The sequence below is a fragment of the Chiloscyllium plagiosum genome, chromosome 14 (assembly GCF_004010195.1).
Source record: "Chiloscyllium plagiosum isolate BGI_BamShark_2017 chromosome 14, ASM401019v2, whole genome shotgun sequence".
Lineage (NCBI taxonomy): Eukaryota > Metazoa > Chordata > Chondrichthyes > Orectolobiformes > Hemiscylliidae > Chiloscyllium > Chiloscyllium plagiosum.
Window position 1 is genome coordinate 26,747,960 of NC_057723.1, and position 26,876 is coordinate 26,774,835.

A 26,876-nucleotide genomic window follows, 5' to 3' on the forward strand; every position below is an offset into this window, starting at 1 on the left:
AGCAGACATGTCTACTTAATGGATCAATCGATCTGTTAATGGTATTTCTTGATGGAATTGGTTGATGGAGAAATGTCTTGCACGGCACCTTTAATGTCAATGTGAATCAGTGGAACAGGCAATATTTTGCTTTAAAGTTTTCTCCAAAACGTGGCTGCCCAAAATGGAGTTTGTTAAAAAAACACATTGTACTTATATCCACAAGATGTCAATCTATGGTGTATGAAACAGTTTTGTAATGTAGAAAATATAACAACAAACAATTTTCACATACACTATCACAAATGGCAATGTTGAGTTTGCTGGACAAGCTATTTTAGTAATGTCAGTTGTGGAAGAATTGTGAAACTTCGCTATGTTCCCATTCACCACCTCTATATCTCATTTCACCTCTCCACTTTATCCCTCAGCCCTAGGTATATCGAATCAGTATGTCAGATATAGTAAAACAAAGAACTGCAGACACTGGAAATCTAAAACAAAAACAAAGTGCTGGAGAAACTTAACAAGCCTGGCAGGATCAATGGATAGAGAGAGGAACACAGCTAATGTTTTGAGTCCAGTGACCCTTTTGTCAGAAATGAAAACAGCTGGAAAAAAAGTGACATTTGTACTGACGGGGAGTGGGGTGGGTGAGCCAAATAGATGGAAGAGGTGCCCAGAGAGAAAGTGGGGGGAAAAAAGGCCGACAAAGGCATTGTTGATAGTAAACCAGGGAATAAATAAATGTTGAATAGGTGTTAATGGGAATTGTGAATAATTGAAAATGGATTGGCTGTTCTGGGAGCAATGTATAGAACAGGATCTGGGGATGTGTGAGTGCATAAGTAGCACAGAGGTTCACACTCTGAGATTGTTAAACTCAACGTATAGTCCTGAGGGCTCTATGCAGAAGATGATGCATAGTTCCTCCAGTTTGCAAGCTCTTTTCCTCCTCCCTATCCAACGTCCTAGGCACAACTTGCAGGTGAAGCAGTGATTTATCTACACTTCATTCGTTAGTCCACTGTATTTGACAAGAAACAATAGTTGCAGGAGTAGGCCATTCTGCCCTTCGAGCCTGCACTACCATTCATTATGATCATGGCTGATCATCCTCAATCAGTATCCTATTCCTGCTTTATCTCCATAAACCCTTGATTCTACTATCCTTGAGAGCTCTATCCAACTCTTTCTTAAACAAATCCAGAGACTGGGCCTCTACTGCCTTATGGGGCAGAGCATTCCACACACTCATCACTCTCTGGGTGAAGACGTTTCTCTTCATCTCTGTCCTAAATGGCCTACCTCTTATTTTTAAGCTGTGTCCTCTGGTTCGGGACTCACCCATCAGCGGAAACATGTTTCCTGCCTCCAGAGTGTCCAATCCTTATACGTCTCAATCAGATCCCCTCTCCGTCTTCTAAACTCCAGGGTATACAAGCCCAGTTGCTCCAATCTTTCAATATAAGATAGTCCCGCCATTCCAGGAATTGACCTTGTGAACCTACGCTGCGCCAGAATGTCTTTCCTCAAATTTGGAGACCAGAACTGCACACAATATTCCAGGTGCGGTCTCACCAAAATCCTGTACAGCTGCAGAAGAACGTCTTTGCTTCTATACTCAATCCCAGTTGTTATGAAGGCCAGCATACTATTAGCTTTCTTCACTATCTGCTGTACCTGCATGCTTACCTTCATTAACTGGTGTACAAGAACACCCAGATCTCTTTGTACTGCCCCTTTACCTAACTTGACTCCATTTCGGTAGTAATCTGCCTTCCTGTTCTTGCCACCAAAGTGGATAACCATACATTTATCCACATTAAACTGCATCTGCCATGCATCTGTCCACTCACCTAACCTGTCTAGGTCACCTTGTAATCTCCTAACATCCTCCTCACATTTCACCCTGCCACCCAGCTTTGTATCATCAGCAAATTTGCTAATGTTACTATTAATACCATCTTCTATATCATTAATATATATTGTAAGAAGCTGTGGTCCCAGCACTGATCCCTGCGGCACACCACTGGTCACCGCCTGCCATTCCGAAAGGGAGCAGTTTATCACTACTCTTTGTTTCCTGTCAGCCAATCAATTTTCAATCCAATTCAGTACTTTGCCCCCAATACCATGCACCCTACTTTTGCTCACTAACCTCCTATGTGGGACTTAGGCTTTCTGAAAGTCCAGGTACACTACATCCCCTGGATCTCCCTTGTCCATCTTCAGAGTTACATTCTCAAAAAAATCCAGAAGATTAGTCAAGCATGATTTCCCCTTCATAAATCCATGCTGACTCTGACCTATCCTGTTACTGCTATCCAGATGTGTCGTAATTTCATCCTTTATAATTGACTCTAGCATCTTTTCCCTCCACTGAAGTCAGACTAACTGCTCTATAATTTCCTGCTTTCTCTCTTGCTCCTTTCTTAAAAAGTGGTACAACATTAGCCACCCTGCAATCCGCAGGAACTAATCCTGAATCTATCGAACTCTGGAAAATAATCACCAATGCATCCATGATTTCTTGAGCCACCTCCTTCAGTACCCTGGGATGTAAACCATCAGGCCCCGGGGACTTATCAGCCTTCAGACCTAACAGTCTCTCCAATACCAATTCCTGGCAAATATTTGCTGCTCACAATGTGGTCTCCTCTACACTGGGGAGACAAAACACAGATTGAGCTTCGTCAAACACCTTTGCTGTATCTATAAACTGACCCCAAGCTTCTAATTGCTTGCCACTGTTTCCATGCCAACATTTCTGCCTCCAGCTTGCTGCAGTGAAGTTTAGAGCAAGCTGCTGCCAGACCTGCAGAGTTTCCCTAGCACTTTATTTTTGTAGCTAATGGCATTTGGTAGCCAACCCACTAATGTCAATTTGAAAGAATGGAATTCAGACAAACATGATGGTTTGTTCAATTGCATCTAGTTCCTGAAAACATCTGTTGGATTCATTTACTAAATTCCAAGTGTGGATCAAAGGTTTCTGAGTGGAATAATTTATCTTTGTGTTTGATTTTATTTTTCTAGTGTTTTCTCCATACTTGAAGTGTTAAAGCACTATATTTTTAAATTAGGATGACTACAGATCTAGTTTCAATTTGAATGAATTCATTGGGACCTGGGTGTCCTTGTGCATGAATTGCAGAAGGGTTGGTCTGCAGGTACAACAAGTAATTAGAAAGACAAATGGAATTTTGTCCTTCATTGCGAAAGGGGTTGAGCTAATAGCTGTGAGGTTATGTTGCAGTGTATAGGGTGCTGGTGAGGCCACACCTGGAGTACTGTGTGCAGATTTGGTCTCCTTATTTAAGAAAGGATGCACTGGCACTGGAGGGGGTGCAGAGGAGGTTCACTAGGTTGATTCTGGTGTTAAGGTGGTTAGCTTAGGAGGAGAGGCTGAGTATATTGGGTTTTTATTCATTGGAATTTAGAAGAATGGGGGGGGTGTGGGGAATCTTATAGAATTATATAAAATTATGAAGGGAATCGATAAAATAGAGATAGATAGAATGTTTCCACTGGTGGGTGAGACTAGGACAAGAGGCCGTGGGCTCAAAATTAGAGGAAGCAGGTTTAGAACGGAACAGCCAAGGAACTTCTTCACCAGAGGGTTGTTAATCTATGGAATTCCTTGGCCAGGGAAGTAGTGACATTACTTCTGTGATTGCTTTTAAAGCTAAGGTAGATACGTTTTTGAAAAATAAAGGAATTAAGGGATATGGTGAAAACGTGGGTAAGTGGACCTGATGAAAAGATTAGCCATGATCTTATTGAATGGCGGAGCAGGCTCAGAGGGCTGGATGTCCTACTCTTGCTCCTAGTTCTTATGTTGGTAGCGCTGATCATACGCACTATGTCTCTGTCCTTTTTCCTGTAGATAATATCAAAACTGAATGAGCTGAACTGTTCTGTCTATAAGGAACCCAAAGTTGAGCAATATACCTTGTCTGGCAGTTCATTGCACACTACTTTCCTTGCTATAAGAAAAATGATGAATTCAGCCATCAAATTGAAAAATCTTTGCAGGACCTTCCCTCGATGTAACCTCGCATCAGCATGGAGGACTAATTCTCTATAGGTAGCATTAATTTTTTTGAGTAAGGATTTAAACAAGCTATGCTGAAGGGATCTTACTCAAATCAAGTTTACAGTCTTAACTGTCATTACATGAGAAAAAGCCAAAACGTAACTTGCTATTGCATGTTGATGGATTCTGTGAGAATTGACAAAAGAGAGGCGATCAGGGCCATTTCTGCAAAATGCAACAAAGCCTGCATTTGCACCAAGTATAGCAGATGTACTGTCAGTTGTGATGGAAATCAGTTTCTTCATTGCTATGTTCTTCTCATGCACATACCTTTTTTCAATTTATTTTAGACATCTTCCCTTCTTCTCACTTTAAGGGGCAAAAGAATGAGAAGATCCTCTTTCGTTGTCATGGCTGTAAAAACCATGCACACACAAACAATCAGCTAAACTGTTTTGGTCATGTTGATTGGATTCATCAAATGCAGAGAGAAGCATTCACAGTAATTCAATGTCTTTCTGTAATTGCTGAAAGATACCTTCAGAAATGATTACACTCAGCTTGTAACTGTGGAAACACCTAGTGACTTATTCTGGATTGCTGTTATTGTGACCTGTTTGGTCCTAAGTCTTTGAGTAAAGAGCCAGCAACCATGAGGGGCAGCACAGTGGCTCAATGGTTAGCACTGCTGCCTCACAGCACCAGGGTCCCAGGTTCGATTCCAGCCTTGGGCGACTGTCTGTGTGAAGTTTGCACATTCTCCCTGTGCGGGTGCTCCGGTTTTTTCCCATAGTCCAAAGATGTGCAGGTCAGGTGAATTGACTGTGCTAAATTGCCCCATAGTGTTAGGTCAATTAGTCAGAGGGAAATGGGTCTGGGTGGGTTACTCTTCGGAGGGTCGGTGTGGACTGCTTCCACACTGTAGGTAATCTAATCTAATTACAGTCATTGTTCCTTTAATTACTTTGCCACCTGTGAATGATGTTATTCTGTCTGGCCAGTAGATGGCAAATACCAAATGCTGTTTCAGTTCAGGCCTTGTCTTTTGCTGCTGCCATAATGGGAAAAACACTGTTGAGCTTTCAAAATGGCCTCACCTTGTCAACTTTCTTTATCCAAAGTTTGCTATTCAAGGGAAAACTACCCTTGAATCTACTGTGCATCATTGTGTGGTGTTGTCCCAAATTCCCATTTTAATTTATTGATATATTTGGCAATATTTAAGGCAGAAGCTCTTCTACAGTTGTGAACAAAAATTAATTTTCCCGTTCTGCATGAAATTTGTGTTGACTGGTTGGACCAAAGGGTCTGTTTCCATGCTATACATCTCTATGACTTTGCTCATCATTATTGCTCATATTGTAGTTCAGGCCATTACCCTACCACTCTGCAGGCAGGCTCTGGATCTGCAGCTCTGGAACGTCCAGAAAGTTGATAGCTGCTCTTGCAGAGTCCACATGGACAGGATGGCTTAAATAGATTAGATTAGATTACTTAGTGTGGAAACAGGCCCTTCGGCCCAACAAGTCCACACCGACCCGCCGAAGCGCAACCCACCCATACCCCTACATGTACCCCTTTTTACCTAACACTACGGGCAATTTAGCATGGCCAATTCACCTGACCTGCACATCTTTGGAATGTGGGAGGAAACTGGAGCACCCGGAGGAAACCCACGCAGACACTGGGAGAATGTGCAAACTCCACACAGACAGTCGCCTGAGTCGGGAATTGAACCCGGGTCTCTGGCGCTGTGAGGCAGCAGTGCTAACCACCGGGCCGCCCACGGTGGCATGTGGGAGAGAGAGAGAGAGATTGGGGGGAGAATGTGGGAGAGAGAGAGGGAGAGAGAGTGTGTATAAAAATAGCCTTTTTATTTTTCTGGTATTGTAATATACTGGCTTCGCACGTCAGATCTTAGTATATTTCTTCATTTGTTGACATTGTCACCAAAAGATTTACTTTATCCTGTGATGGAGGTCCATCTGGACCCAAACTGAAACCCGATGCAAAAAGTTAGCAAAACCTGTTAAAAGCATAATTTGTCTCTGGCTGCACATTTCTGGAATCAGGCGTCATGACAATCAATGTATGTGGGGGGCAAGAGAACAAGGGCAGTCGGTAAGATCAGCTGTCAGAGAGACTACACTCAGTCAGTGAGATGGAGACTACAGCTTTAGTTCATGTGTCACAAGAGTTTACAGGCATTGTAATAATTAAGAAGACAAATGGAATGCTATCCTATCCAATGAAGGTTTAAACATAACATAAAGCATGTTGTGCTCCAGTTGTATTGGACATTGGTGTGACTTTATCTCAAATACTGTGTGTAGTTTTGGTTGGCTAATTTGAGGAAGGATGTAAGTGCACTGAAGGCACTTCAGAGGAGGTTTACTTGATTGTTATTTGGAATGAGCTGCTTCCTTAATGGGGATAGTTGGATGAGTTTGTTATCACTGGAGTTTAGAAGGATTGAGGTGTAATTTAGTTGAAGTGCATAAAATTCTGACTGGTTTAACAACACAGGTGTGAAAGTGATGTTTCTTATTATGGGGGAGCCCCAGAATTAGTGAGCACTATTTTAAAATTGAAGGGTCACCCTTTTAGGATGGAAGTGATGAGAATTTATTTCTGAGGGCTGTGTGACTTTGGAACTCTCTCTGCCTCAGTAGGTGATGGAGCTGGGTGGTCATTGAATACTTTTAAAATGGAGTAAGCTAGATTTCTGTTAGGCCAGAGAATTAAAGGTGTTCAAGAGTAAATAGGAATATGAAATTCAAAACACAAACAGATTAGCCAGTGGTGTAGCATTTGAGGCCAAAAGACCTACTTCTGTTCCTAATTCACATGCACTCTCTCCAACTAACCAGTGATTCAATATGGATCATGATGTATTTTCTAGTTGCCTGCTTTGCATGATAACGTTACGTCTGAGCACATTTCTTTCACAACAAAAAAACCCATTGGCTAAATAGTTACGTTTACTGATGTGTCTTCACTTTTATGATTACCCAGGTGATTGTTTGGATGCTTTACTAAAGGTCAAGGAGATGCTGTCCATTCATTCTATTGCAAAGCATTTATTCTCTGTGTGGATTTGCAGACATGCTAAGTAGAAAGGCACTGAAAGGCACCAACATTGGGAACAAAATTGGGAGAATCATGTCGGGTGGTTGCATAGGCTTCTTACCATTGATAACAAAAAGTCCCATTTTCCAACCAAATATTGAACAGCGAGATGTGATTATTGCTAATGAATGGTGAGAGGTGTATTTGTATGCATTGGTGTCCTTATTACATCTTCTCACCTCACTATTAAGCCATTTCACATTTTCCTATTTACCAGATGGAAGCTAGATGATGACAATTAGAATCTCCAAGTCAAAGCAGTAACCTGGCAACTCTAGATCGTCATTTGCTATTCCAGACCTCCTCCAATCACCAGCATCTCGGTGCACACACCATGAGCAGCAAATGTACGCACTGTTCACCCACCAGCACCTCCAAATCCCCGTTCACAAAGCAGGGTGAAACTTTTCCTCTACTCAACATGTCAAGGGCAAATAATACAAATGTTTCGGTCCGCTGCAAGCCTCTTACCAGTTGCACTCTCGCCTTTAATGATAATACAAGTGCCAGGCGTTCTGGGAGGTTCTGGCAATGACTAGTCCTTTGTCTGTGGTGACTGAGAGAATAAGACGAAAGTAACAGGGTGATATGTACAGAGTTGTGAGGAGTATTCAAGAAGATGATGTGAAAAAAACCTGCTAAGGTTGATGGACAGAAACCATGCGTGAAACCTGCCAAAATTGGCACTTGGCTTTTTTTGGTAAAACACAGCTCATTATCTTCATTTCAGTAGAGTTGAAATGTAGACAATATAGTGACATAAATGTTCAGCACCCTCAGCTGGAGTGTGGCATGTTGATCTCTTTAAAAAGTCAGTTCAGAATTTGCAACCTGTTTTGATAACCATAAATGTGGAATATCAATATTCCATTACTTGATTTTAATATGTAAGAGCTTCATGGACTTAAGTGGCTTTTAAAAATGACAGGTGCCTATAATGTGTGCTATGGTCAATTGATCAGGTTGAGCTAAGTTAATGGAACCATCAGTAAACAAGGATCAATTTGAACCAGAATTAACGCAGTTGTAAGAGGGCATGAAACTCATCTGTGTCAATTCTGGAATTTGTGTTACACATTGGGATGAAAGTGATAGGGCAGAAACAAGAAGCAATGGATTTGCAAGCAAGAATTGGAAGCCTCTTTCCCTTCCCCCTCTTTGTCTGTCTCCCTTCTCTGTCTTTCCCTTTCCTTCTCTCTGCCTGCCTCCCTCCTCTCAATCCCTCTCCCACTCGCCCCCCCCCCCCCCCACTCTCCCACTCCCACTCCCACTCCCACTCTCTAACTTTAAAAGTCAAAGCCTGGTGAAAATGCAACTTGAAGCAACCACCATTCTCTGAAAAAGAACTGCAAACTTTACCACTGCTGAAGAAACAGTGCAACAGCTAAACAGTTGGGACTTAAGTCATTTTCAGATCTCAAAGATGCTAAGTTAAAAATCACACAACACCAGGTTATAGTCCAACAGGTTTAATTGGAAGCACACTAGCTTTCAGAGCGTTGCTCCTTCATCAGGACTTTAGGGTGTAGGTTTGCTCGCTGAGCTGTAGGTTTGATATCCAGACGTTTCATTACCTGGCTCGGTAACATCATCAGTGGCAACCTCCAAGTGAAGCGAAGCTGTTCTCCTGCTTTCTATTTATATCTTTCTCCTGGATGGGGTTCCTGGGGTTTGTGGTGATGTCATTTCCTGTTTGTTTTCTCAGGGGTTGATAGATGGCATCTAGATCTATGTGCTTGTTTGCACTCCAACCACAACACTATAAACAAACCTTCACAAATCTTGCTCCAAAAGCTAGTGTGCTTCCAATTAAACCTATTGGACTATAACCTGGTGTTGTGTGATTTTTAACTTTGTACACCCCAGCCCAACATCGGCATCTCCAAATCACAAAGATTCTAAGAAATTTTAAAATGTAACTGCGTTTACCTTCCCTTGCACCCAACATTGTTTTTCAGCTGAATGCCTGTGTTTGTCTTTGTGTTAGATGCTTTTTTTGTTTCCCTGGGTAGATAGTAAGTAATAAAATTCCTTTTCCTTTCACTTGAGAAAACCTTGTACTGTAATTAATTGGCTCCATCATTATGATCTAGTTAATTACATTTAAATTTTTGAATGCTGATAAAGAAATAAGAATATTTGTTGAAGTTGACAAAGGTTAGATTAGATTAGATTACTTTAGATTAGATTAGATTAGATTACTTAGTGTGGAAACAGGCCCTTCGGCCCAACAAGTCCACACCGACCCGCCGAAGCGCAACCCACCCATACCCCTACATTTACCCCTTTAACCTAACACTATGGGCAATTTAGCATGGCCAATTCACCTGACCCGCACATCTTTGGACTGTGGGAGGAAACCGGAGCACCCGGAGGAAACCCACGCAGACACGGGGAGAATGTGCAAACTCCACACAGTCAGTCGCCTGAGTCGGGAATTGAAGGTGTTTTAAAAAGAGTAGAGTCGATCAACCCTCCTCACCAAACTAAATCCAAAACATTTTCTTTTTATAAGGCATGGCTTCAAATGACAACACAATCAAAATGGCATCATTTCCAACACATGAATGTTCCCTAAGTACTGCACCTGAAAGTCTGTGCTAAAAAAAGTAGAAACTTTTATGTCCTAGAGTAATACCATAATAGACCAACCACATCATTGAATAATGTATAGCACACTGTAACAGGCAGCACTTTCATCTAAGGCAGTGCAGTTTCTGAGATTTTGTGAATGTTGTGTGCTCAGACATGTCCATATCTAGTTTGGGAGCTGAGTTTGTAATTCTGGTACATCCATCTTCCTTATTCAGGAGTAATATTGTGATTTTATATTGGAGGTAATGATTGAATTATTGTGGATTATTGTTTTGTTTCATTATATACAGAATGGCACTTTAAAAATCATAGACCGAAAGAAACACATATTCAAACTTGCTCAGGGAGAGTACATTGCACCAGAGAAAATTGAGAATATCTATGTACGGAGTGAGCCTGTAGCCCAAGTGTATGTCCATGGAGATAGTTTGCAGGTAACTATGGATTATTAATATTTCAAGAATAAAATAAACAATAACAATTTGTACCTCCTCATTAATCAGATATGTAATCTGTTTAATATTACTTAATTTTAAAACATATTTTACCTTGATTAATTTCTTGAATTTTCTCTTCCTGTGCTTCTGATTTTCTTTTTGTGTAGTTCTGTATTTACAACGGAAGCGTTGTGAGACATTAAATATATCAATATTCATCATAATGAGCTCGCATTGTACTGTGACAGGCAGCTAATGAAGGCAGTGATCTTCAATAGACGAAGGAAGATAAGAGGAAAATGAGTAACTTGAAAACAAGTTACAAAAATCTTCTACACTGACGAGAAGTTAGAACATGCAAAAGAACATATTAGCCCAAAAGATAATTACATAATATCAGGGTTTCTGATGTTACATTAACTTTGTATATGGTTTCAATGTTCAATATTGAATTTTGCTGTAAGTTCCTTCTCATGTAAGCAAGGGAAAGTTGGTTGATATTTGAACTTAACTGGATTGCACTTTTAAAATTCTGTTTAATGCTTTCCCTGTTTTGGTACAGTCCTTCTTGGTGGGTATTGTTGTACCTGATCCTGAAGTCACAGAAGCCTGGGCAAGGAAAAAGGGATTTGAACATTCTTATGCAGAACTAGCTAAATCAGAGGTATGTTTTAAAATCGTATATGTAGACCACACAGCACGTTTGAACCTTGTTATGCAGGACTTTATTTCTATACTGCTATTATGTAGTGTTAATTGGGTGATCCCTACTGGCCAAAAAGCAGTACTGCATGATTTCAACATTCTCAATCAATGGGCAGAATGTTCCTGGCCTCCTGGAGGCTGGAGACCTCAAATGTTCAGTGGTCAGGACTAATACCCAATGCCTTTCAGCTTCTTCCCAAGGTAAAAAGGCCCATGGGTCATCTTCCCACTCCATTAAAGACCCTGTAGAATAGCCAAGTAGCAACCACTAGAAGAGCATTTTCGGTCTGCTGTTTTTTCAGCAGCAGATAAGAGAAATGACAGGCAATCGATCTGACAATAAAACTGTGCGGGCTGCATGTAAATTGGTAGCTGGATCGATGGGCTGGGCTGAACCTGCAATAATGTTTTGCATAATCTATGGACATGGGGCAGGGAAGAAGTCACTGACAGCTTTCTATGACCTCTGACCCTCCCCAGTAATGCCCACAGTTGTCCTTGGGTTGATTCTCACTTCTGGGACTCTGGCTCAGCAGCAGCCATGGCCTTCTTCCTTTGTGACATTGTAGAGTTCTTGAGCTGCCACCCTATGATTAGCTGGCAGCTCTCGATGGGTGCAGTATCCTATCTCAGAATTCTTGGTCAACAGAAAGGTCAAATATTGTTTATTTCATTGCCTGATGGGGTAAATCATAAAATCCCTACAGTGTAGAAAGAGACCATTCAAGTCTGCACCAACCCTCTGAGGAGCATCCTATGCAGACCCAGCGCCTACAACCCCACATGCATCATGGTTAAATGAGGGAGGAAACCAGAGCATCCAGAGGAACCCCACACAGACACAGGGAGAATGTCTGTGTGGAGTTTACACAGTTACCCAAGGCTGGAATCGAACATGGATCCCTGGCGTTGTGACGCAGCAGTGCTAGTCACTGTGTCACTATGGTGGCTCATTCATCGGAGAGTAAGAATGACTGTTCCAATGCAACATGCAAGACATTCACTAACCCAGAAGATTCCATCCAATATCCTACATATTCCATGTTCGCATCTGGGATCTGTTTCAGTTTCAGCTTTTGCTTACCCTGGATGATTGCAGACTGTCCGGCTGTTGGAAATATTGGAGAAATGTATGGAGATAGGATCAGTGTTTTTCTCCTCAGCAGCCTTGTCCCTGCTTGCCCTAATTCTGCCAAGAAATTGGTGACTGGAGTTCCTATATCAACAAATTTACCACATTATATTTTTAATATAGTTTGAACTAAACAAAATAGATCACACACTACAAAAAAAGGTAAGTTGTACCTATGAAAAGCAGATATCCCAGTAATATCTGCACAAGTATTGTTTAAATAAAAATGAAAAGTTATATTTCCTGTAACTGCTTTAACAATAAAAAAATGAAGAAGATGTTTTAGTTTCTGCGCATGGTTCAAGTTGAATATTACTTAACAGTTTGCTTTGATTTAGGCTTTTAAAAAAGCTCTTATGGAAGACATGGTGAAACTGGGACAACAAGCTGGCCTTTATTCATTTGAACAGGTAAGATAATATTCATTGAATTTCTCCACCATTACTGACGAGAGGGAGAAATTTCAGCTGTACAATGTTATGGGCCAGACCAGACCCCCTCAAAACATTTCAAGAAAGTAGCCCAGACCCGAACTTTGCTAGTTGTTTTAAGCAGGTGTAATGCAGGCATTCCAGGGGAATGTAGTTGGTCAAACCATAGTTTTAAACAAAATGATTTATTTACAAGATTACCGAATGAAACAAACAAAAGAGAATGGAATACTGAATAAGTTAATCTATCTGAAAACCGAACAGATCATTCCAACTTAATGATGCTATTCTAAATACTTGCAACAATCCCCTTAAATACCCCTTGGCACAAAAGGTAAAATCAAACACAGGGTGTTACAGGAGAGATGTCAGAGTGAGAGAGAAGGATCAGCCTGTACCTGCTTCTTTGGGTCGAGCAGTTTTTACTATTGCCTGACTGGTTTCAGTGAACAGCCAGACTGCCAAAAACCAAATCAAACCATAGAAAATCTGAGCTGAGAGAACTGGCCACTCCTCTGTTATGACATGGGGTAAACCCATCTGCTAATTTAAACCCAACACACAGAGAAGCTCACCTCACACCGTAATCTGTTAAATTTTGAGGCAAAGAACCATTACAGATCTCAGTATTTAATGTAAACATTAACAATTTTATTCTTGAAGTCCAAAAGAGAACATTAAAACAACAACTCCTTTATCTTAAACCTATCTTTTCCCTCCCACTCTACAATGTTATTTCAATTTTAAGACAAACCCAATTAAGATTTACAAAAAAAATCATGATTCAAAACCAGCCAGCTTTGTCGAGTCTCATTTGTAGATTTTCCTTTGTATTTTCCTGGGTCATCACTTCTTAGTCTTCTGGTGCACAACTTTTCTTATGGACAGTTACCTTTCAGAGAGTTACTCGGCTAGCAGTCTGTACTTGTTGGTGCTCTTTGCTGTTCTCCCCCTAACTGTTCAAAATTCCCAAAGCATCAGATCATTTCATTGGGTTGATGTCATCCCAAACAGTAAGATTCAAATTCAATTGGATTTTGGTATCTGAGGCATAATTTAAACTGGCTGAATTTGAATTTGTTTTTGTTCCATGGAAATGCAGCTCCAGCTATATTTTTTAACCAAATGTTATACTATTAAATTGTTCAGCACATTCTGTGCTTTCAGTCCTTGCCAGCTTTCTCTTTCTCTCTCTCTCTCTCTCTCTCTCTCTCTCTCTCTCTCTCTCTCTCTCTCTCAAAGGTACCATACAGACTTACATCTTCATAACACCTCCCCTCTTAAGGAAAAAATGAACCATCATATGAAACGATGGCATCATTTTTTTTCTCCATTCCTTAACCACATGACCATGGCATACAAATGACAAAACTAAGTTCGCACTAATGTCTTCCCACATATACATGACGTTGAATAGATACCAATCTCATCTATACTTTCAGTTAAATTCACGATAACACATCTGCGATTACATTCTTATAACCTGCAACATGTACGAACTGTAAAGTAAAAATCTGTAACATAAGACTTCAACAAAATAGTCTCATATTCTTGTCTTTAAAGCATTCCAAGAATGTAAGAGAATTGAGATCTGTGTACACAACTGTCTCTGACACATTGTTTGTGATACACACATTAAAATGTTGTAAGACCAGTATCAAACCCAATAGTTCTTTATCGATTGTGTAGTATTTCCTCTGGTGGATGTTGAGTTTCTTCAAAATGTAGTCAACTGGCAGTTCAATCCCATCATCATCTTCCTGTAGCAGTACAGCTCCAACTCCTATGTCATTAGCATCGATGGCAATGCAACCCCAGCTATTTGTTTCAACAAATTATTACAATTTTAAATTGTTCAACACACTCTATGCTTTCAGTCAGTTCTTGCCAGCTTCCTGTCTCTTAAAGGTATAATACACACCTACACCTTCATAATAACTTTCATTGTACAAGCATTTTTTTTTAAACTTGAAAGCCATTTCCTGTGGAAGTATCTGTTAGCTATAATCAAATTGGCTCTAAAACCTTTCAAACCCAATCTTTTCAGAGTCTGTGTCTTTTACAACCTTCTGAAAAACCAAGGACATCGTAACCTTGTTTAAAGGAGCAGCATCATCATAACTATCCTTACCCGCCCCCCTCCCCCTTAAAATATCAATATCCAAAAATGACTTCATTTTAAAACCCTTTAGTCCTAAACTGTCAGTACTTTATAACACACACATATATCACATTGACTGTAAACATGCACTACTACATTCTGTTTGTCTTTTTTTACTCCTGCGACCCAACACCTCCTGTTTGTCATTCAAATCTTGAAAATGTGTCAGCATTCATGTTTTTTTGTCCTGCCACATGCACAATTTTCAAATTGAATGGCTGTAACAGCTCTATCTAAATAGTCTGGCATTTTTATCCTTAAATTTCTCCGCAAACATCAGTGGGTTATGATCAATGTATATGATTGTCTCAGATACGTTGCTGGTAACATAAACATTGAAATGTTATAATGCCAACATGAAGATCAAAGTCTTCTCAACTGTTGAATATTTCGACTGCTGAATGTTCAGTTTCCTGGAGAAATACTTGATGGGTCTGTCTATCTTCTCACCGGTTTCCTGCAAGAGCACAGCACTGACACCCACATCACTTGCATCGATAGCCCCCTTTAATGGCTTTGCGTAATTAGGTGTGGCTCATACTGGGCCAGAGGTTAACATAGCTTTCAGGCTGTCAAATGCCTTCTGATTGTCCACTGTTCACTGAAGCTTCTTGCCTTTCCTTAGCAATTCAGTGAGTGGAGCAGCCACACTATTAAAATTTGGTATGAATTTTTGATAGAATCCACTCAATCCCAGGGATTATAGCAGTGCTCTTTTTGTCGATGGTATGGGAAACTCCCCAATTACTTTTGTTTGTGCATCCTGTGGGGCCATTTGTGCGTGTCCAATAACATGGCCCAGGAAGGTGACTTGGGCTTTGGCAAATTCACTTTTAGTCAGGTTTATCACCAAGCCTGTCTTCCAAATTTGATCAAGCAAGTCTGATAAGTGTTGCAAATGTTACTTCCATGTGTCGCTAAAAATCACCAGCTCGTCTATATACATGGCACAATTAGGTAATCCAGCAATGACCTTATTGGTTAGTCTGTGAAATGTGGCTGGCGCATTTTTCATACCAAATGGCAAGGCTTTAAACTGATACAGTCCATTTGGCATTACAAAAGCCGAAACTGTCTTCGCTGTTTCTGACAAAGGTACCTGCCAATATCTTCTGAGCAAGTCCAACTTATATTTCTAAGTTGCTTGTCCCACCTTCTCAACACAGTCTTTCAGGAATCGAATATGCATTCATCTTTGCAACTGCATTGACCTTGCGATAATCCACACACAACTGCTGGCTACCATCTGGTTTTGGCACCATTACTATGGGTGAGCTCGTCACTGTAACTCACTTCAATTATGTCATCTTGGAGCGTGTGTTCATCTCCTTTTGAACCTGTGCCAATTTTAGAGGATTATGCCGATAACAATGTTGCTTTAATAGGAACAGCATCTCCTATATCTACATCAGGCATAATTAAGTTAGTACTTCCCAGCTTATTTCCACATATCTCCTCATGTGAGAGTAACAACTCTTACAGGTCATTTTGATTTTCCTCTAGAAGGTAACTCAATAATTTGTCCCAATTTTTGACAATTTCCTTATTGTCCAATTTAATTTGAGGAATGTCCAATTCAGAATCCTCTGAATTTTATTTGGATCTTTCCTCTGTGTTGTAACCAATAACTTGCTTTTCTTCCCTGTCAATATACCTTTTGAGCATACTCACATGACAGAGATTTCTTCTGTCTGGAGTCCTTATCAAATAGTTCACCTCATTCAACTACCTTTCGACTTGATAAGGTCCACTAAGCCTTGCTTTTAAAGATTCGCTCATTACTGGAAGTAACACTAACACCTTATCTGCGCTGGCTTAATTGAGTTTTTGTTTTCTTGTCTGCTTCCTGTTTCATTGCTGTGATATAAATGCTGTCTAGCCAACTTGCCTGCTCTATTTAATCGTTCCTAAAAATTTGACACATAGTCAAAATATGTGGTCTCTAAATTCTGACTTACTAATTTCTCCTTAATCAATTTTGGTGGTCCTCTTACTTCATGCCCTTAAAACTAATTCAAATGGACTGAATTTAGTTGATTCATTTGGTGCATTTTTTAATGATAGGAATAACCAGGCATGGGAACTGCACAATGTCTTCTTTAAATGTTTATTGCAGAAGTTTGGCAATTACATGGATGTTACAACCGCAAAGACGTGACAGCAACTGTTATAACGCAACTGCGCTTGTCCCATCACGGCTCACATTCTCATATCCTTGTGTTTCTATGGTTTGGGTGTAACTGTATTTGTTAACTTCTATAGCGATGTTAATTTCTATAGCAATGGCACTTGAAACTGATCTCTGCGGTTAACAGTGACTACACAGCCAAGTACTTCACATCATGTGAAACTAATGTTGCGAATAGCCCTTTCTGTTTACCTAAGTGCTTCAATCATTTTAAAGGTCACACGTTCCCTCTATAATCAGTTCCACATTTAGCAATACAAAACCGCTACTCTTGTCCTGTAAGTATCTGCTAAGAATTCATTCCTGATCTAATCAAGTCCCATTATGTTTTCCCTGAAACACAGACATCAGAAGTAGCCATTTAGCTCTTAGTGAATGACAAACCAGGCTCAATGATTATCCAGCTCAATTGCCTTTTCCTGCTTTTTCCCTGTAATCTTTGATCTCTTTTGGTCCAAGTTTTGTATCCAACTCCTTCCTAAAATCGTACAATGTTTTGCTCTTGCCTGCTTTCTGTGAAAGTGAATTCCACAGACTTGCTACTCTCTGGGGGTAAAGCAATTCCTTCTCAACCCAATCTTAGATGGTTTACTCTGTATCCTTTGGCTGTGACCTTTGGGTCCCTCATCATCAAGAACATCCTGTATCTACCCTGTCCAGACCTGTCAGAATTTTAGAGGTTTCGATAAGACCCCCCTCATTCTGCTGAACCCCCCCAGTGAATGTAATCTGAATCGATTTAATCTTTGCTCATACGTCAGTCCTGTCATCCCAGGAACCGGTCTGGTAAGCCTTTGCTGGACTCCCTCGGCTACAAAAACAACCTTCCTCAGATAAGGAGACCAAAACTACACATGAAATTCCAGGTGTGGTCTCAGCAGGGCTCTATATAATTGCACTACTATGTCCGTGCTCCTGTGCTCTAATCCTTTCACAACGAAGCCCAGTATACCATTTTTCACTGCCTGCTGCACTTATATGGTTACCTTCAGTGACTGGTGTTAAGGGCATCCAGGTCTCATTATACATTCCCCTCTCAAGTGGAATATCTCGCATTTATCCGAATCAAACTGCATCTACCATGCATTTGCCCACTCAACCAGCTTGTTCAAACCACACTGAAGCATTCTGCATCCTCCTCACAGCTGCCAACCCCATCCTCTGCACACCCCACCACTCCCACTGTTGTGGCATTTGCAAATTTTGCAGTATTACATTTAATTCCTTCACCAAATCATTAATATATATTATTAAGTGCCTTCAGAAATGAGGTAACAAGGATCCAGAGAAAGTATATTCCTGTTAGTGTGAAAGGAAAGGCTGGTAGGTATAGGGAATGCTGGATGACTAAAGAAATTGAGGGTTTGATTAAGAAACAGAAGGAAGCATATGTAAGGTATAGACAGGATAGATTGAGTGAATCCTTAGAGTATAAAGGCAGTAGGAGTATACTTAAGAGGGAAATGAGGAGAGCAAAAAGGGGACGTGAGATAACTTTGGCAAATAGAATTAAGGAGAATCCAAAGAGTTTTTACAAATACATAAAGGACAAAAGGGTAACTAGGGAGAGAATAGGGCCCCTCAAAGATCAGCAAGGCAGCCTTTGTGTGGAGCCGCAGAAAATGGGGGAGATACTAAATGAGTATTTTGCATCAGTATTTACTGTGGAAAAGGATATGGAAGATATAGACTGTAGGGAAATAGATGGTGACATCTTGCAAAATGTCCAGATTACAGAGGATGAAGTACTGGATATCTTGAAACACAAAGGTGGATAAATCCCCAGGACATGATCAGGTGTACCCTAGAACTCTGTGGGAAGCTAGAGAAGTGATCGCTAGGCCTCTTGCTGAGATATTTATATCATCGATAGTCACAGGTGAGGTGCTGGAAGACTGGAGGTTGGCTAACGTGGTGCCACTGTTTAAGAAGGGTGGTAAGGACAAGCCAGGGAACTATAGACCAGTGAGCCTGATGTTGGTGGTGGGCAAGTTGTTGGAGGGAATCCTGAGGGACAGGATGTACATGTATTTGGAAAGGCAAGGACTGATTAGGGATAGTAAACAGGGCTTTGTGTGTGGGAAATCATGTCTCACAAACTTTTTGAGGAAGTAACAGAGGATTGATGAGGGTAGAGCGGTAGATGTGATCTATATGATCTTCAGTAAGGCGTTTGACAAGGTTCCCAATGGGAGACTGATTAGCAAGGTTAGATCTCATGGAATACAGGGAGAACTAGCCATTTGGATACAGAACTGGCTCAAAGGTGTCAGAGGGTGGTGGTGGAGGATTGTTTTTCAGACTGGAGGCCTGTGACCAGTGGAGTGCCACAAGGATCGGTGCTGGGTCCTCTACTTTTTGTCATTTAAATAAATGATTTGGATGTGAGCATAAGAGGTACAGTTAGTAAGTTTGCACCAAAATTGGAGGTGTAGTGGACAGCGAAGAGGGTTACCTCATTTACAACAGGATGGGCCAATGGGCTGAGAAGTGGCAGATGGAGTTTAATTCAGATAAATGCGACGTGCTGCATTTTGGGAAAGCAATCTTAGCAGGACTTATACACTTCATGGTGAGGTCCTAGGGAGTGTTCTTGAACAAAGAGACCTTGGAGTGCAGATTCATAGCTCCTTGAAAGTGGAGTCGCAGGTGGATAGGATAGTGAAGGTGGCGCTTGGTATGCTTTCCTTTATTGGTCAGAGTATTGAGTGCAGGAGATGGAAAGTCGTGTTGTGGCTGTACAGGACATTGCTTAGACCACTGTTGGAATACTGTGTGCTTTTCTGGTCTCCTTCCTATCAGAAAGATGTTGTGAAACTTGAAAGGGTTCAGAAAAGATTTCCAAAGATGTTGCCAGGGTTGGAGGATTTGAACTACAGGGTGAGGCTGAACAAGTTGGGGCTGTTTTCCCTGAGCGTCAGAGGCTGAGGGGTGACCTTAATAGAGGTTTACAAAATTATGAGGGGCATGGATAGGGTAAATAGGCAAAGTCTTTTCCCTGGGGTGGGGGAATCCAGAACTAGAGAGCATAGGTTTAGGGTGAGAGGGGAAAGATATAAAAGAGACCTCAGGGGCAACTTTTTCCACACAGTGGTACGTGTATGGAATAAGCTGCCAGAGGAAATGGTGGAGGCTGGTACAATTGCAACATTTAAGAGGCATTTGGATGGGTATATGAATAGGAAGAGTTTGAAGGAATATGGGTCGGGTACTGGCAGGTGGGACTAGATTAGGTTGGGATATCTGGTCGGCATAAACTGGTTGGACTGAAGCATCTGTTTCCTTGCTGTACATCTCTAATGACTCTATGATTCCTGCAGTACCCAACTAATCACCATCTGACATTTGGGAAAGATTTGTTTATTCCCACTCTTTTCCTGTCTGCCAGCCAATCTTTTGTCCATCCCATTCCATGCAGTTTATTTCTCTCTTCTTTGAGACGGTATCAAAAGCTTTCTGGAAGTCCAAATAAATCACAACCACTGGCTACCCCAGTCAACTCTACCAATTACATTTTTGAAAAACTCCAGCAAATTTGTCAAGTATGATTTCCCTTTTTTAAATTCATGCTGACCATGTCTTTCTGCCACTGATTTCCAAAGATTCTGCTATTAAATCTTTTATAGTGGACAGTAGCATTTTTCCTAATGATGTCACACTCACTAGTCTATAATTTCCAGTTTTCTCTCTGTCTCCTTTCTTAAATAGATGGGTTACATTAGCTACCCTCAAATGTGTAACAACTGTTCTAGAATCTATAAAATCTTGGAAAATGTCCAATGCATTGACTATCTTCAGAGCCACTTCCTTTAGTACTCTGGGATGTGGTTTAACATTTATTGGCCTTCAATCCTATTGGTTTCCCCAACATCCTTTCCCACTAAAACTGATTTCTTTCAGTACCTTGCTCTCACTTAAACTAGGAGAAAGTGAGGACTGCAGATGCTGGAGATCAGAGCTGAAAAATGTGTAGCTGGAAAAGTGCAGCAGGTCAGGCAGCATCCAAGGAGCAGGAGAATCGACGTTTCGGGCATAAGCCCTTCTTTGGGCATATGCCCTTTCCTGAAGAAGGGCTTATGCCGGAAACGTCTATTCTCCTGCTCCTTGAATGCTGCCTGATCTGCTGCGCTTTTCCAACAACACATTTTTCAGCTCTCACTTAAACCCTGTGTTCCTAACATTTCTCATACAGTTAGTTCGCCTATAACACTATAGTTGAAATCCAGTGAAACATCACTTAATAGAAAATTGCTTAATATAAATAATGGGGCCTGTGGCAAAAGTGGGATTAGGAGCAGACCAGCAAAAAATATCACTTACGATCGCTCAAAAATTACCCAGAAGTGTAACACAAAGTATAACACAGCCTGAATGAAGGTTTAAATCACATATTTATCAATGAAACAAAGGTAAATTTAACACAGTACATTTAAAAAATATTGTTAATGCAGGGACAGATAGTCATCATGGTGCGTAAGATAGACTTCCTCATTCCTGTTAAGTGAGCTATATCACATAAGAAGAGAATATGTTCAATACATTTTATAATATCTAGCTTCTCTTTCAGTGTTTTAGCCTTTGTTTTGCATTCACCACCCCGACTTTTATCACCAGGACGCTTCTTGCTAACATTCTTATCACTGTGCCCCTCCATTTTTTCAAAAAAAGGGATAATCTACAAATTGAGGGGTGATAGATTTAAGACAGATATCAGAAGCAGGCTCTTAACTCCGAGCGTGGTAAGGGCATGGAATGCCCTACCTGCCAATGTAGTCAACTCAGCCACATTATGGAGATTTAAACAATCCTTGGATAAGCTCCAGGATGATGACGGGGTAGTGTAGGGGGACAAGCTGAGAATAGTTCACAGGTCAGCGCAACATTGAGAGCCGAAGGGCCTGTTCTGCGCTGTATTGTTCTATGATGGCAAAAAGTACAAATAGAATTTCCTTATCCCAATTATCTTGACTCTAAACCTCAAAATGGTCTTTAATATCTGATGCCACTTTTCTAGCGTTCCCTGTGACTCTGGATGATACACAGCAGATTTGAATTGTTTTATTCCTAAGCTGTCCATAACTCCCTTAAATAATTTTGATGCAAGGTTTGACCTTTGATCTGATTGATTGTATCTCTGTGGGTGGTCCGTATTACAGAGGAGTAGGTGCTGGATGTCTTGAAACACATAAACATGGATAAATCCCCAGGACCTGATCAGATGTAGCTTAGAACTCTGTGGGAAGCTAGGGAGGTGATTGCTGGGCTCCTTGCTGAGATATTTGGTATCCTGGATAGTCACAGATGAGGTGCCAGAAGACTGGAGGTTGGCTAACGTGGAGCCACTATTTATGAGAGGTGGTAAGGAAAAGCTCGGGAATGATAGACCGATGAACCTGACATCGGTGGTGGGCAAGTTGTTGGAGGGAATCCTGAGAGACAGAAAGTACATGTATTTGGAAAGGCAAGGACTGATTAGGGATAGTCAGCATGGCTTTGTGCATGGGAACTCCATGTTTCAGGAACTTAATTGAGTGTTTTGAAGAAGTAACAAAGAGGATTGATGAGGGCAGAGCGGTGGATGTGATCTATATGGACTTCAGTAAGGCGTTCGACAAGGTTCCCCATGGAAGACTGGTTGGCAATGTTAGATCTCATTGAATACAGGAAGAACTAGCCATTTGGATACAGAACGGACTTGAAGGTCGAAGACAGAGGGTGGTGGTGGACGGTTGTTTTTCAGTCTGGTGGCCTGTGACCAGTGGAGTGCCACAAGGATCGATGATAAATATATGGATGTGAGCATAAGAGGTATAGTTAGTCAGTTTGCAGATGACACCAAAATTGGAGGTGTAGTGGACAGTGAAGAAGGTAACCTCAGTGTACAACAGGATCTTAATCAAATGGGCCAAGGGCTGAGGAGTGGCAGATGGAGTTTAATTTAGATAAATGTGAGGTGCTGCATTTTGGAAAATCAAATCATAGCAAGGCTAAGACACTTAATGGTAAGGCCCTAGGGAATGTTGCTGAACAAAGAGACCTTAGAGTGCAGGTTCATAGTTCTTTGAAAGTAGAGTCACAGGTAGATAGGATAGTGAAGAAGGCACTTGGTATGCTTTCCTTTATTGGTCAGAGCATTGAGTATAGGAGTTGGGAAGTCATGTTGCGGCTGTACAGGACATTGATTAGGCCACTTTTGGAATATTGTGTGCAATTCTGATCTCCTTATCGGAAAGATGTTGAGAAACTTGAAAGGGTTCAGAAAAGATTTATAAGGATGTTGCCAGGGTTTGAGGATTTGAGCTATAGGGAGAGGCTGAGTAGGCTGGGGCTGTTTTCACTGGAGCATCAGAGCCTCAGGGGTGACCTTTATAGAGGTTTATAAAATCAAGAGGGGCATAGACAAGGTCTTTTCCCTGGGGTGGGGAAACCTAGTGGGAGTAGTTTTAGAATGAGAGGGGCAAGATATAAAAGGGACCTAAGGGGCAATTCTTTCATGCAGAGGATGGTGCGTGTATGAAATGAGCTGCCAGAGGAAATGGTGGAGGCTCATAGAATTGCAGCATTTAAAAGGCATCTGGATGGGTATATGAATAGGAAGGGTTTAGAGGGATATGGGCCAAATGCTGACAAGTGGGACTAGATTAGGTTAGGGTATCTGGTTGGCATGGATGAGTTAGACTGAAGGGTTTGTTTCTGTGCTGTCCTTCTCTATAACTTGATGACTCTATGACAAATTTTAGTAGTGCCTCGACAATCCTTTTTGCTATGATATTGCATAATGGAAAGGCCTCTGGAAATCTAGTGGACACACCCATTATTGTTAACAAATATTGATTCCCACCTTTTATCTTAGGAAGCAATCAATTAAGACTTCCTCGAATACAGAAATAGGTATTAAAGGTATGGGTTTTATTACTGCCTGTGGTTTTCCTATGACGTGTGGCACAATTCAACTACATCCTTGTGCAGTCCAGGACAGTAAAAATGTTTTTGTATTTTAGCTTGAGTTTTTTTCACTCCTAAATGACCCCCTAGAGGTAGCTTGTGCGCGACCCACAACACCTCCTTTCTATAACCCACAGGCAATACGATTTGATGAACTTGCGCCCATTTCTTATCTGCCTGAATATGTGATGGTCTCCATTTCCTCAATAAGACATCATTTTTAAGATAATAACATTTGGGGATACATTTGAATTCTTTTCCCGTGTATGCCTTTTGACACAATCGCTTTAAATTTTCAGCTTTGTTGTTATTCAGTTAATTTATCAGAGCTAAAGATGTCTGCTGTGTCCTCTATCTGCTCCTGGTTTGTATCAATCATCTGATCAAACTAATTCTTCTTCAACTTTCTTATCGGTACTCTTTAATTTCTCCTGTTTCAGATGGTGACTTTGTAATCTCATTACCACACAATCAGGAAATCTTCCAGGATATGTGTCCTCATTAGTTCAGTTGCCTGAGTTTCCACTAACCTTTCAACCACATTAGGCAGCACTCCTACCTCTAAACCAGTTATATCATTAGCAAGGACAAAAAGTATTCCTGGAGCTGAGAGTTTATCCAGTACTCCTACCACGACTTCTCCACTCTTCACTGACACTCTAACTTCACATTACATAATTGAGTGATTCTTGTCCCACCGTGAATTCCCACTACTAGTACCTTTTCTGGCAATAGTCCTTCAGAGATACATATCGCCTCATCTTTCAGCATCACAGATTGAGAGGATCATGTACCTCTTAAAATTGTAACCTCTTTATTTGCTGCTCCTGGCTTATAAGAGTAAACTTTATCTTCACATGTATATAGTTTAAGAAGATCTGGCACTTCCTCCTTATCCAACCTCTGACCAGGTTGTACATTGTGGTGCAGCTTTCTAGCCTCCACTGTGCTTTCTGTTACCACCCCAACAAAATTCACTGGCTTATCCTATTTTCCTACATCTTTTCCTAACCCACCAGCACTGTGATCTCATGTGGCCTACTTTATTGCAGTGAAAATACTGGAGCTTTTTAAACTTCTTTGACTCCTTCAAGGGTTTCCTTTTTACCTTGTGGTAAGTTATCCTCATGATCTTCACTGAGATCTACCTTTCCCTTTCCACATGAGGATTTCTCTTTACCCCAATTTCTATTGATTGAAATCGAGTTTGGAAGCCAGACTTTGATTTATGGACCAACTCATAATCACCAGCGATTTCAGCTGCCAGTCTTGCCATTTTAACTCTCTGATCTTGCACATGAGTTCTCACTACTTGAATAAGTGAATTTTTGAACTCCTCCAAAATAATTGTCTCTCTCTGAGAGCATAATAGGTGTGCTCTATTTTTAATGCCCTTATCCACCTATCAAAATTACTTTGATCCTTTCAAACTCAATGTAGTTTTGACCAGGGTCCCTTCTTAGATTCCTGAAATGTTGTCTGTAGGCTTCTGGTACAATCTCATATGCATTTAAGAAGGCTTTCTTCACCTCTTCATATGCCCCAGATACCTCCTCTGATAGTGGTGTAAATACCTCACTAGCTCTATCCACCAGTTTTGCTTGGATCAACAAAACCCACATGGTCACTGGCCGCTACTTTTTCAAATGAGATGAAAAGAGCTTCCACATCCTTCCCATCAAATTTGGACAATGCTTGAATATATATAAACAGTTTCTCACCAGGCCTTTGGCTACCTAGGTTTGCTCATCCTTACTCTCTTCCTCAGTTAGCTTACCTTCAGCCTTGATCTTCATCCTTTTAAGCTGACTTTGTTGTCTTAAATGCCAATTTCTGAAGTTCAAATTCCCTCTCTTTCTCTCTCTTCTGTCTTCTTCCTCTTTTTCTTTTTGTTCTACTAAAGCAATTTTTTTTTTCTTTTACTCTGCTTTTAATTGTAATTCCTTGTCTGTGGCCTTGAACTCAAACTGCTTCATTTTCAATTGAACTTTAGTCACCTCTACAAATTCTGTTGGCATTTCTAGCAGAATTAATTGTTGAGCTATTGCTGTAATTATCTCTGCTTTCCTCATGGAAGGAGGCAGCTCCAACCCCAGCTTGTCTTCTAATTCCAGCAGCTTGCCTTAACCACCTTTTGCAAAATTCCTGAAGTCACTTCTTCTACCCTCAGGAAATCCTTGGTGACTGAAAGAGCCATTGCTATCCCAAGAGCTATTGAAACCAACCAAATTCAACACCCAGAACAAGAGACACTAACACCTAACAACGTAAATCCCAATCCGGAACTATAGAACAAATCCCAGATGAACCCCCAATTGGTTATGGACCAGGCTGGACCCCCTCAAAACATTTTAAAGAAATTAGCCCAGACCCTAACTTTCCTAACTGTATTACACCTGCTTAAAACAAATATTCTATGGGGGATGCAGTTGGTTAAACCACGTAGTTTTAAACAAAACAATTTATTTACGAGATTACTGAATGAAACACAAACAAAAGAGAACAAAATACTGAATAATTTAACCTGTCTTAAAATCCAACAGATCATCTCAACTTAATGATGCTGTTCTAAATACTTGTAACAATCCCCTTAAACACCCCTTGGCACAAAACAGAGTCTTACAGGAGAGGTGTGAGAGAGAGAGAGAGAGATATCAGCCTGGACTCGCTTCTTTGGGTCCAGCAGTTTTTACGACTGCCTGACTGCTTTCAGTAAATAGCCAGACAGCCAAAAAACCAAATCAAACCAGAGAAAAGCTGAGCTGGGAGAACTGACCATTCCCCTTTCATTGTACAAGTGTATTTTTTATGGTGTGTTGCCTGCCCGGTGCCAGGGTGCGAGACATCTCCGACCGTCTTGAAAGGATATGGGAGGGGGAGGATCCAGTTGTTGTGGTCCACGTTGGTACCAACAACATAGGCAAGACTAGGGTGGAGGACCTGTTTGGGCATTATGAAGCACTAGGCAGGAAATTGAAGCACAGGTCCTCAAGGGTCATAATCTCCGGATTACTGCCCGAGCCACGTGCCAATTGGCATAGGGACAAGAAAATTAGGCAAGTAAACACGTGGCTAAGGGATTGGTGTGGGAAAGAGGGATTCCACTTCATGGGGCATTGGCATCAGTTTTGGAAC

At 41.0% G+C, this 26,876-nt stretch overlaps 1 protein-coding gene across 6 annotated transcripts in view; it reads left to right on the plus strand.

The window, feature by feature from the left end:
- LOC122556574 (long-chain-fatty-acid--CoA ligase 6-like) overlaps positions 1 to 26,876 on the plus strand; it is a 189,921-nt gene that overhangs the window by 154,431 nt on the left and 8,614 nt on the right. For all 6 annotated transcript variants that reach the window (XM_043703393.1, XM_043703392.1, XM_043703394.1 and 3 more), the window contains 3 exons: positions 10,033 to 10,176; positions 10,742 to 10,843; positions 12,355 to 12,426. In XM_043703393.1, the coding sequence (XP_043559328.1) occupies positions 10,033 to 10,176; positions 10,742 to 10,843; positions 12,355 to 12,426 (318 nt within the window). The remainder of the gene's footprint in view (positions 1 to 10,032; positions 10,177 to 10,741; positions 10,844 to 12,354; positions 12,427 to 26,876) is intronic.